General features: G+C 37.5%; 1 protein-coding gene across 8 annotated transcripts in view; it reads left to right on the top strand.

Annotated features, from left to right (window-relative positions):
- The window catches only part of RBM33 (RNA binding motif protein 33), a 98,582-nt gene that overhangs the window by 36,423 nt on the left and 49,264 nt on the right, over positions 1-12,895 (top strand). For 7 of the 8 annotated variants that reach the window (XR_003528477.1, XR_003528478.1, XM_027648385.1 and 4 more), the window contains exons 9-10: positions 663-819; positions 5,662-5,720. Coding sequence is in view for 6 of the 8 variants with exons in the window: in XM_027648385.1 (XP_027504186.1) it covers positions 663-819; positions 5,662-5,720 (216 nt within the window). In the remaining 2 variants the exon portion in view is untranslated. Of the gene's footprint in view, positions 1-515; positions 820-5,661; positions 5,721-12,895 lie in introns of all 8 variants that reach the window. The other variant, XM_027648383.1, reaches the window with a different exon arrangement.

The raw sequence follows: 12,895 nt of genomic DNA, 5'->3' as shown, positions 1-12,895 counted from the left end.
GTAGTTTTTTCTTCGAGCAGTATGGATAGGTTTGCTGCACTGATAACTGAAGAATCTAGTTTAATTTGTATTTTGACTTTTTTTGCTAGTGCTAGATCTGTTGTCTCATGCTCTTCTGTATGTGAGACAAAAGTTAGTGGATTTGTTCTGATACCTGGACTCAGATTTCCAGTGATCTTCACATGTACCTTATTGCAGTTGATGACAGTTTCCAGTAACATGCAGAATGCTACCATATGAAACTAGACAGTTTCACTGTTAAAAATAAGTGAGTCTGTCTGCATGCCCTCTGTGCTTCCTTGCTCTCTGCTCTCCTTCACATGAATGTCATCGATTGCTCCTTTGCTTTCCTGTGCTGATAGTTCTAAACAGTTCCAGTTAATATAGGGAAAGAAATTTTTCTGTTCATAATTGGCCTTAATTGTTCTCCAAGGGTGTCTTGGTTTTGTGCTCATTTATGTCAGGATATTTTAAACTTTAAAGCCTGGTGACTTTGTTCTTTTGTCTGACTTTAGACTCATTCACAGAGGTTAATTCCAACACACCAGCAACCTGTTATGAGTCTGTTCCAGCAGCAACAACAGCAACAACAACAACAGCAACAGCAGCAGCAACAACAGCAGCAGCAGCAGCAACAGTTACAATCTCTGCTTCCTTTACAGCATCAGCATCATTCTTCTCCTCCTCCAGGGCTTCATATGCCCCCTCCAATAGAAACACCTCGAATCATGATGACTCCACCTCCAGTGACACCTCAGCAACCGAAGAACATACACATAAATCCACATTTCAAGGGGACAGTAGTGACGCCTGTACAAGGTGAGCTTTCTGAGCACCTTTCCAGTCATGCAAGAGTGACTCATCTTATTCTTTGCCAGAGATGCAACAGTTTTGTTTGTTTATCACTGCATGGAAATGTGCTTCAGGCTGCTGTTGTTTTCTTTAAGCTGGAAACAAATGTTTTGCCTGAAGTAAGACATAATGTTGTTGGACTGTCGCCAACTAAAATAGCAAAGCCTTTTCAGCTGTTATGTTTGTTGCTCTAATGTAAAGCCTGTCAAGAGCAGTAAAAATGGAAGCTGAAAAGAGAACATGCTTTTTAAAAATAATAAATGTCAGTTCTCAAAACTAGGTAGGTACTGCAGTTTGTAATTTCCCACTTCATTCCAGCTTCATCCAAGCGTTCACAGAGTGACCACCCACCTGTTTCAGTGGGAGGGTACTGAGGCACTACTTGCACTGTAATTGCTCTGTGAAAGGTACCAGTTTGCTGTCCTTCCTTGACAAGATACATTCCTCAATTCTCCTTCCAGGACCACATTTGTAATTATTTGATTCACAGCCTGCAAGTACATTTTTTTCTGTAAGTTAACACAAACACTCTGTGGGCTACACTTCTTAGGGTAGCTTTCAGCAAAGCTGGTAACGTTACTTCTTATTTAGGAAGTGTTTAATCCCTAAGAGGATAAAACAAGACTCCTGCATAGCTCTGATTTGTGATTTTGTTGGGATTAGATAAAGTAATCTAATATATACATATTAGATATATACATATTTATACATATTTACCATTAGGTTTTCTGTATTTTTCCTCCTTCAAATCAGCAGAACTCCAAGCCAGTGCTATCTTTGCTTCATTTATTTAACCAATGAAAAGCAGGAACTTGGCAGGGTAGGATATTGCCAGTATATGGGGATCTATTAGGCTTCTCACAGATGGCTGTGTAGTAACTGTGTTGTAGAGCTTATTTTGCTTTTCCCTGTGGTGCTTTCTACAAAATTATGCATCAAGACAGATTATCTGGAATCACCCCAAAAGATCCTTTGCTCTTGGATTTATACCTTCTGTGCATTTTCCTAACGTTCCCAAAGTAGAAGTTACTGTTTTGTGAGAAGCAAAAATTGCTTTTAGACTATTCTTCTCTCTCCCTGTGAAACAGTCAACAAATCTGTATCTAGCTGAGCAAGTGTCCTCCTAATGCTGTGAATGGCTGTTGAGGACTTGTGCTTTTGACTAATGTCAAAAGTATACCTGTGTATTTTCTTTCTTTTATCTGAGATTTTTTTTACATTACTGGGCAGCTTCAGGCGTGTCTCAGCCTTCCCACTATGTCTGTGGTACCGTGGCTGTTGCAGGTCTCTTGAACATAGTCTCTTTTTCAGTCTTCACTTACAGATCCTTATTTCATTGTAGAAATTTAATCTTCTTGATTAGAGAGCATGTATTGGAAGCTGAGTCTTCTGCAGTGACTGAGAGTAGTGGTCATCTTAGTCTCTTAGTCTGCAGCAGTACAGTTATACATTTGTATACATTTGCACACCTAAGGAAAGTGTGTTTGAAATTAGGAGCCTTCTACAGGTAGATGAGGATAATTCTGAAATCTTCAATGGTATTTGCATATTAAAATGAACTTTTAAGCAGTCACTGCAGGCAAATGGTAGATAGAAATTCCAATGTAGGAATGCCATTCTAAATTTCCTCTTAAAAAGTGTTCCTCCATTTAATCCATCTGCTTGAAGCCCCAGTAGGCAGAGACTGATGGTTGACAACATAAGGATGTGTCTCACTTACAGCATCATTTATTTCATGGTAACAGGAACTATGAAAGATCAGATTGACTTCATGTTCTTGATGATGACCTACCCGTTCTTGACTGAACATATTTCCAGATACATGAAGGTTTTTACACATTGGAGGATACAGTCAGATAGGTGCAAAGTTTATTGGGATTCTGTTTTTGAGAACATTATGCCTGGAAGCTAAAAATGCCATGTCTGGAAGTGCATGATATGCACATTTAGGTTCTGGTAATTTTAATGGTGTGCTGTCATGTTTTAGTGTAGACTGGCATTTTTTCCTCTCTAATTTTATGGCAGGATTAAGCTAACATACTTCTAATTGTCAGCTCCAGGGACACTTTTCCCAGCTGCAGATCATAGAAATACACTTTTTCAACATCTTTTTGGTTTGAGTTAGTCTTGAAGCGCATCGAGTATATCAGTATGTTCTAAAATAGACTCAAACCTCCTGTAAATTGTTATGAAATTTTCATGTGAATAAAATACCATATATAACAGCTCTAGTAGACAGCTGCTTCAGCCTGAAAGGAAGTAGAAGCACTCTTGAAGAATCCTATCATTGGCTTATTCCTTTGATGTTTCAAAGGAGTATCTCTTACTGTGGCCACCATCTCCCTGCCCAGCCTTGAATCTTGGTTCAAAAAAATAGTTACTTTCAAGTCAGTTTTGTTTCAAATGAATTTGTACTATTTTTAGTCTTTGAAGCTTCATAAATGATTAAGGACTCAGTCTGTCAAGTCCCTAAAACATGAGCTTCTGCGAGCACCTTCTGCAGGTACTGTGCAGTTAGTGCTCAGTTGTGCCTCCTGTGGCATTTGAATCCCGTGTCTTTTAGTTGCTTACTTGTCATATAACGAGTTTTCCCTTTTCTTTGTGCCCTATCCTGTAAACTACTTTTGAGTTGTAAGTAGCAACTTTTACTGAATGCATCTCCAGATTTGAGTATGATCAATTCACTAATGCTGGAGGGCTGTACATAGGTGGACTGTGAAATACTGATCCAGCCTGTGATAACAGCTATTGTGTTTTTTCCCCTTAAAGGTTTATACCACAAGTATCTATTTCAAGGATACTGTGGCACTGCCAAAATCGAGCAGTTTATGGCAGCTCAGCGTGCTGTTTACCTTTTGAAAACTGTTTGGTGTCTTGGGAAAAATCACATTATAAATCACATTATAATTCTCCTAAGTAATCAATATGGGAAGTGCTTCTTCATCGTTTCAGGTATAGCACTGGAAGCTATAGCATATATACAGCAAGAGCCAATTTAATCCTCTTAAAATAGTGTCTTACAACATGCTGTGTATTATTTTTGAAACATACTTTTCAGACCTATAGAATATTTGACATCAAGAAAATGAGGCCTTATTTGAGACTTCTTTGCTGCTGAAGCAAGTGTCCAAGGGTTGAAAGGGCACAGAGTTTGAACCACTATCTTTCATAAGTAATAAATTAATTTGTTTAAAATATATAAATATATCTCTATATATATGCTACTGCCAGAGGCAGGATACTGAAATAGGCTCAAGTGCTCTGTTCAGTTGACATTTCTCTACGTTTCCCACTGTATGCTATTTTTCTCAGTGCCTCCCTGACCTGTAATACCTGAACTGTTTTAGGACTAGGTCTGTCAGGTGCAACCTGTCAGTTTTTTCCAGGTGGCCATGGCTGTTTGATATGGACAGATGTTCATTAGAAGTCAAGATGAAACCGTTCAACTCATTTTCTCGTGTAACGTGATATGAAGCTTGCACACAGTCCTCCCCTGCTGAAAGATGGCTGCAATTAGTTTACCCCATCACTCTGACCCATCAAACCACAAGTACTTAGCAAAAGTGGATAGAAGCCAGACATGAATATGAATTAAAAACAACCTCGACTGCATTAGTTCTTGTACCTCAATTCCCAAGGAAAAATGAACTTTTGAGGCATATTAGCAAACTCCTGTGTTGGGAAATGCACCCAACTTCTCCCTCAAATTAGCTGCATTTCTTAGCATCTTTCTTACTCTAAAGTGTAACACAGTAGCTGTGTACAAGTCAGTGTTTCACTGTGGAAAACGTTTTCCTGTCCTTTTCAGAAGTGCTAAAAACAAACTGAAGAAAGAACAAATGTACTGAAAGATTCTAGTAAATTAGCAAACACATTTGGTGCTGTCTGAAGTGCTTTATTTAACTTTTCTAGGCTTTTTGTTTAACATGGGAACATTGGTGTTTTTAACCACTTAGATGACTTCAAAAGGAAATAAAAAGTGCACTGGAAAATGGGAAATCTGTCGTTGTACTGGGGATTCAAATACAGATCAGTCCCCAGGGTGATTCAGCTGTAGCTCTTTTTGTGTTGTGCCATAACATTAAGTGAATGTTCTGGGACATACTTTTTTGTGACTGGTGTTTGAAATGCAGTTGTATGGGCAAGTCATCCATGCTAATCCTCCTGAAATACTAGTTTTGGAGTTATTTTTCAGAAAAGGGTCTCCTAATTCTTCTCTTTTGTCAATAACAGTCTTTCATGTGAGATCTTCAGTTCTGTGATCAGTTACATACAAAGCACTGTGGTGGCAAGGCCAGGTTAAATAGTTTTTGTGTGCTGTTAATTGCAGCTGCCTGCCTTACTGTAACCCTCAGGAGCAGTGATTTATACCAGTTAGTGTCTCATGTCCGTGCTTGTTTTGGTAGCTTTGTGGTGAGACTGGGAGATACCTAGGAAATGTTGAGTGGCATGAAGTAGAGAAGGCAAATTAATCATGTATCTTTCTACTTGAAACATGGAACTCTCTGTCAGCTTTGTCTAAGAGATGTCTTTGGCTGAATAACAATTCTAGTTTTTCTTTCTGCAACAAGGAGCAATTTAGTTCTGGAAAATGCAGAACTAAATTATGTAAATTAACTAGGAGAATCCTAATTGCCCTGTTGCATGTTGCAGGGGAGGGAATGGCTGCTTAAAGTTAATTGTAGGAGCTGTGACATGTGAGGGTAAAAGTAGCAGATTTTAATCATGTCTTTTTATTGCAACTGCTTTTGGAAATAACAACAACTGTTAGGTAAAACAAATGGTGTTAAAAGGTGCTTCTTGTTTCAGTGCCCTTGCTGCCAGTTCCCGCCCAACCAAGACCCGCTGTAGGACCCCAGAGATTTCCTGTGAGTAGCAGCTGTTTCTTCTTCTCTGATATGGATAAGCATACATTTGCAAGGAAATATTAATATAGCAAATAAAAGCTGTTCTAGTGAAATATAATTTTAAGGATTTGTAAATATTGACAATACATTCTGCAGTTGAAAATGTTTGTTAAAAGCTTAAGGTCAATGGATTTTTGAGGGTAGAATTAATTCTGTTTAACTGTAAAATTGTTGAACCAGTCTCTCCAGTGGGAGAGGCATGAATGCATCTTGTCTTAAGGAATATGGGCTTCATTTTATTACTTGACTCTTTCTGTATGAATAGAATCCTTATTTTATTTGATATAATAAAAGGCTATTTGAAATAATCCCTAAGCTTAAAAAGCAGTAATATATATTTATTGTAAAACTCAGCAATCATTTTTATCATTACTTCAGGCATTTCAATGCCCTCACTTTTTAAATAAAAAATGGAACTGGCATTGCATGACCTTGCTTTCTCTTACATTTCTAACTTGGAAAACGAACAGGGCACTTAGCTGCTTCACTAGGCTAATTTCACTTCATATTTTTTCTAGCTCTGTGAATGGAAAGTGTCCGTGCTTCTAGAACTTTTCTCATCATTTCAGTTTTGTTATCCCAGATTTCGAGTTGAAATGGTTTGAAAAGTATCAAAATAAGCAAAAGAAAACCTAGGTTGCAATATTGCCTTAAATATTTTCAAACAAAGACCTGTATACTATGCTTCCCAAATACATGAAACACATAAAAATTATCCTCTGATGATGAGTGCAGTGTTGAAGGAGGAAAGTAGATGTCTGAACATCTGTGTAGTATCACACAGTAAATTACTGGACAGAGATCAGATGCATTTGAAAGAAGCAGATTTCATAAACCTGCTTTGACTTTTGATTGCCCTGTGGCAGACCTGGTTGGTTTTGGTGCAGAATACTTTTCATACAGGACATATAGCTGAGGAATTGTGATGAACATATTTTGTACAGAAACGGAGATTTTGAATTGCCATTTTTCTTCTGTGAAGTCTTACAAGGTTAAGCAGTAAAACAGCAGTTTCATTAAGTCAATTCCTGTTATATTTTATCTTCAATAAAATATTTCTGGAGCTATTTTTCTATTAAAAGTATTGTGGTTTTCAGACGAAATTTTCTTCAACAGCCTTTAGTATTATGTAGAGACCTTATTTACATTTTAAAAGCAATTTTAATTGTTTTTTATGAAAACAAGTGTCTTGCATTTGTTTTTCTTTGACGCGAAGTTGATTTGCCAATAAACACAATTTGGGATGCTAAAGCAATTGGAGGATAAGGAATATCTGTAAAGGCATTGTAACTGGTATCTTTGAAGTGTGTTTACATCAGTGTAGAAAAATTGGAAATTAATTTTTTTTAAAATTGACTGTGAAATTAGATTTTAATTCTGTTCACTTTTGGTTTCATAAGTTGAGAAGTACTGCAGACCTAGGTAATCTGTATGCAACAGTTTTTAGAAGGAAATAAAATAAATGAAACATTTTTTGGAAGGACTCTTGCTCCTTTAGCCTGCAGGAAAAACTTCACTGCTTGCTGCCTTTTTATTTACATAAGCAGTGCACCAGAAAAGAGTCTCACTGTAATTAATTTTTCATAAGGGGGAGAAGGAGGGCTGTCTAAACTGAGCAGTGTCATTTGGTGGTTGCCCTGACTGGTTTGGGTTTTTTCTGCTTCAGCTGGTAACATGCTGTATGACCCTGAGAAAGTTACTTCATCTTTCCATGACTCACTGAGTTACAAAGTGGGTATAAAATGGACTTCCCTTATGAAGTACTTTATAAATTTTGCGTAGGTTATCAGTCATATTAGGATTAGGAATTAAGTGTCACTGTGTACATATCTCATGTTTGTTTTATTAAATGTAGTATGTTAGCTCTTGAGCTGAAGTCAAATTTACTTTCTGACTAACGTTTTATCTTGCAGAACTACCTTTTTTGCTCTGTTGCATGTCAGACGCCTTTGTGCCATTAGAATTCGCTTGTTTATGTATAAATGTTCACTTACAGCAATACAGCAATGGTTAGACAACTTTGACAAGCCATTTGAAAAAGATCAAAGACTTGTTCCAAACTGCAGTTCATTCATCCTTTTCTTCACTGTATAAAGAATCTCTGGATATGTAATGACTTGAATATGCTCTTGTTTTTAGGATTGCATAATCAAAGGATAATAGTCAACTGATTTTTCTGATGACTTTGTTTCTAAAAACCTGTGTGGTTAGAATTAAATATTTGCAGTCTGCTTTCCACTTTAACTTTAAACTTCATAGTTTCTTTTGATTGGATGTGGCAGAGGTGGAAACATGGGAAGTAATGAAGCTTTGGCAAGGAAAAGACCAGGAGTGGCTAGTGATGGCACTAGCTGAAGGAAAAATTTGCCTCTGAGTTCTCTTCTTACCTAGGAGAGAAGCCTCTTAGCACAGAGAGCCTGTGTGTGCTCCCAGCATGGGAAGAGCTTCAATCAGAGCTAATCAATTGCCAGTCATAAATCTATTGGAAACCAGGTGTTACTAATTTAGGGCTGATGGAATGACTTGTAACCATGTAATGGTTAATTCTTACAACCCTCTGCAGAAGGATGTAATTGAAGGGTTGAACAAAGTTGTAATGAACATGTTAACATATGGTGTGAGTTCTAAATTATGGGAAATAATGTAGTACTACATCAGGGTAGTGTTGATCAAGATTGAACCTTCTTAGAGTGGGAACTGATTAAATTCCCTTAACCTTGAATCTCAATTTTAATATTTCAGTGTAGAGTTCATTGTTCAATTATGCCTTTCTTAAAACTTAACCTGTGAAATGTTTAGAGAGGAAGTGCTAGAAAGGATGCAAGGAAATTAATCTCTGTTCCCTGCTTAGAGTTATTTTAACATTTACACTAATCTTGAAGAAAGCAATGAAGTTATCCATCTCTTACTCTATAAGCATTCAAAGTGACTTAGTGTGAATGATATTTCGGAGCTATATGCTGCTGATAAGGACTGAGTGAATGATAGATCAGAGGTGTGTCACAGCTGAGAGATGTGGTGGACTTGTGGTAACTGGGAGTTAAAGATGTGAATTCTGCTTGTCTGAATTGCACAGTACTCTTCAGGTGGCTGTAGTTCATAGTAATCCAGTCTTCAAGCGTAGTTTGAATTAACCTGGAATTGTGCAAGTGCCAACTGCCTTTTTTCTTTAAACTGTTTAAAGAACAGACCTCTTTGGCAGAGTCCTCCTGAAGGTCTTGCTTTTGTCATCTGCCTTTACTTTAAAGTGGTTAAAATGCCTTTTCCCGAGTTCTCAGCATCACAGTTGGTATTTCACAAATAACAGTTTAGTTTGGGAAATGATCCATTTAAAGTAAGGTGACAGGAGACTTTATTCACCGGCTAGTTGTATGTGTCTTCTGAACTTTTCATGTGTTATCTGACCAATTTACTAATTCCTGTGGATGCCCTGGTGCAGATATGGAGCCTGTGGGTTTTTTTGTCACACAAGAGTGACCATTGTGGTCCCTGTCTTCCATCCAGTGTTTATTGTGTGGACTATTTTCTCTTTCCACTCCTGTGCTCTGTGAAGAAAATGGGGTAGAACAAGGCAAGAAGAAATTAAATAGAAAATGGAAGAGGTATTTCTAAATGCTTTATATGAAGGCTGCTGCTAACTGATTATTATAGAGGCCAGATCATTATAGAGGATGAAACTAGGAACTGTGCTGATGGTCCAGATCACACCAGCACATTCTGGGTCTGAAATACTTCAGTGTTTGCCTGAAGAAAAGTTTATAGAGGCTTTTGGCTTCAAACACCATTTATTTAACTTAATTAACACAATAATATTATGTAGCACGTATGCAATTTTTTTAAGGACATACAAAAGTGGAAGAAGTGTTGTCATGCCCACTTTGGGATAGAGTGTGGCAGAGGAGAGATGTCGACATTCTTCAGCCAGAAATTGTGAGGTATCCCTACCATCCAAAGTTGGGATTGGACTGAGGAATTTGGAGAGACGAGAAAGTTGGGGGTAACCTGCTCCACCGTGTTAAAGGCGGAAAAGAGGAATTCCTCATGTCTGAGGCCATTTCCCCTCTCTCTGTGACCTGGATTCTCCTCTGAAACTGCTGCAGAGAGAGCAGAGCCTGTTAATGCAGCTGTATGCCTTTTGCCAGGAAAATTTTCAGGAAGTTGGAATATATTCTGATTTAGGCACTGTCCTTAACCTGTCACCCTGGGTGTGGTGTGAGCCGGGCAGATGTCCATCCCACAGACACATTTTATTAACTTTGGTCAACTTGAATTTTAGAACTGGAGTCAGGAATGGTTTGAAGTGGCACAAAGCACAAGATGAAGTGACATGACTGTCCAGTGACTAATTTGTGTGGCTTTTAATGCACAGAGCTTTTCTCTTTTAAGAGGACACCTTAGTTAGTGCACTGGGTTGGTGTCTTTCACATAACTGTTGGATTCACGTCTGAAAATACTGAATTGTATTGCATGAATTATGTTTTATTCAATATTTTTAAGACTTTATTACAGTGACTTGTCCTCAGGCCCTTGTGAATATCCTACATCACGTGTCTTTTTGGTTCACAGTGTGTTTTGATATGATTTGGTTTTGGAACTTAGCATTCCTGTTTAAAATAATATTTAATCTCGAAGAATGCATAATTTTTTTTTTCCCCCCTTAAAAACCTTAGTAAACTTTTTTTATATTCTCATTGAAATGCTTCCACTTGATCTCCAGGACATGAGGTGGTGTCTTAAATGGATGCTGTGAAAGGCAGTTGATTAGTTTTGATTTATTTTTTTTCACCATTTCTGGAAACTATTTTGAATTCTGAGCTTTCGAGTGTTGTTTGTGATTCAGACCCTTTTTTTTAAGTACTTCATGATTTAATCTGTGAGAGGTTTTTAAACAAGTGACCAGTCATTGCTCAAAACAGATGTTGCTGTCCTTCATGGCCACTTGCTTGAAATTTTTCTACTGAAAAAGGAATATATTACTATTTTACAAATTAATTCTAAAAAGTACATTAGAAAGCAGTTTACTTATTTTTCCTAGGTGGTCCTTGGACTGACATGGATCAGCCCACACCACCATTTTAGCAACCTTGGGTTGGTTTAATGGGATTACTGTGGATCTGTGACTGTGGCTGTGCCACCTCTTGCAGGATGTAGAGGCAGAAATTTGCAGTGCTTTTGAAAACAGAACTCCTTGCAATAGCGTTTGCTGTTTGTTGTGGGAAATGCAAATAGGGAGTAAATTTTTTTCTGATTGTTTCAAATTCAACCATAAGTGAATTTGAAACACGTGAAGGTTTTCTATGAACTGTTATTAAGGTGGTGGCTCATATTCTGCACTGCTCACAGTAAGGACAAATTATAAACAGTCCTGCATCTGAGCACAGGGAGTCATTTTAGAATGATACTTAGTAACTCATAGGTTTGTAACAGTACACATGTAGGAGACGAACTGGTAATGGAAATAAAAATTGCTACTTGTGAAATGATTCTCTTACTTCCTCACAATTATTCTGCTTTAGCTATGGCTTCACTATAATGAGTAACAGTAAATGAAATTTTCACTCTATCGCTGTGTAGCAGTGGCAGATCACAGGTAGTGTAGAAAGCATTTTGTTTTCATTTACAGGATACATGGTATCAGGTGGTGTTGATTGACATTTCTTGGATACTGCTTTATACAGCATTTCATGCAAATCATGTTTGAATGAGACTGCTGCATCAAATTACATTTCTTTCAGATTATAGCCCTTGCAGATGTGAGGCAGAGCTTGTTCAGCAGCCAGCAAAAAGCTTTCGTTTTTAACAGGTACTGTTTTCACAACTTGACTGCAAAGCCCTATAATTACAGCACTTAAGATAGTGAAGGAATGATGGGCACTTTCTCTTATCAGATCTATAAGTAGTAGCAAGCAGATGCAGCATGAGATCCCTCCAGCTGTCAAGTATTGTCAGGCTGGCATAGAGGGAATGCAGTTTAAAATGCAGGTGACATAATACCCAACATCCTCCATTTGCTAGTGGGCTTCTGATTAATCACGATTACCATACATTATCATACCATCAAATTTAATCATATCAATGAATTCCCATCTGCAGGAGGAGCAGCAGCAGCTAAACATGATGGTAACAGCTATTAAATAAGAGAGAAATAGATGGTTTCTAAATGCAGTAACCCTTTAACTTGTCATGCTAGCTCCAGTGTGCTCTGTAGATATTAAAATTGAGCAGAAGACTTGTGCGTTTATATTTTTTAGTTATTGTCACCTTTCTGCTAAGTGATTACTGTTCAGCGCTGCCAAGTTAAAAACAGAGTTGTAGATTTTCTTTTTTTCCTCTCTATTAATGATGCTGGATTTTCTTCAAGCTCAGCTTTAGTACCTGCTAAATACAGAATCACAGAGTGGCTGAGGTTGATTAGGACCTCTGGAAGTCAACTGATCCAGCCCCCTGCTCGAGCAGGACCACATAGAACCATTTAACCAGGCCCACATCAGGGTGGCTTTTGAGTATCTCCAAGGATGGAGACTCCACAAACTGGTAACCTTTGCCAGTACTCAAGAGTGAAAAAGTTTTTATTTATATAGATATAAATTGTACGTTGTTTTTTGATGTATATGTATGAATGAAATTTGAGGGGTTTAAGGCATTGTAAGCAAAGCACGAATTTTTATCAAGGCAAAGAGCAAAAGGTATTATGCATATGCTATTTTGCCATTAATTAGGCACTGTTAAAGAGGTACTTTGAAGAAATCAAGACTTGTAGAAACCCAATTAAAATATACAATTGCCTTCTGAGTACAATGCACTAAGAGTAATTTCGTGCATAAACACTGAATAGAGAACTGAAATATATCTACTATAGTATTAGAGAGTCGTAGATGATAGTACAGTTGTCTTTAGCTGTTTCACTGAGCTGAGAAAATGTCCTTTTAAAAGAGAATATAGTACATTTGTGTCGTCACAATACAAAAAAGTAAATCTATAAGCTGGTATTTGTTCACCTTCTGCACCTTCATTTTTTACCAATTCTTTAGGATGTGACAGGAAAAAAGCTTAATTCATTATAAAACAGTAAGTCACTACTGTTACAATAAAATAAACTAATTTAGAGGAATGTTCTTGGTTGTGACTGTAGGATT

Source organism: Corapipo altera, unplaced genomic scaffold (genome assembly GCF_003945725.1).
Source record: "Corapipo altera isolate COAL_440 unplaced genomic scaffold, ASM394572v1 47, whole genome shotgun sequence".
Lineage (NCBI taxonomy): Eukaryota > Metazoa > Chordata > Aves > Passeriformes > Pipridae > Corapipo > Corapipo altera.
This window is presented reverse-complemented; position numbering and strand designations above follow the sequence as displayed.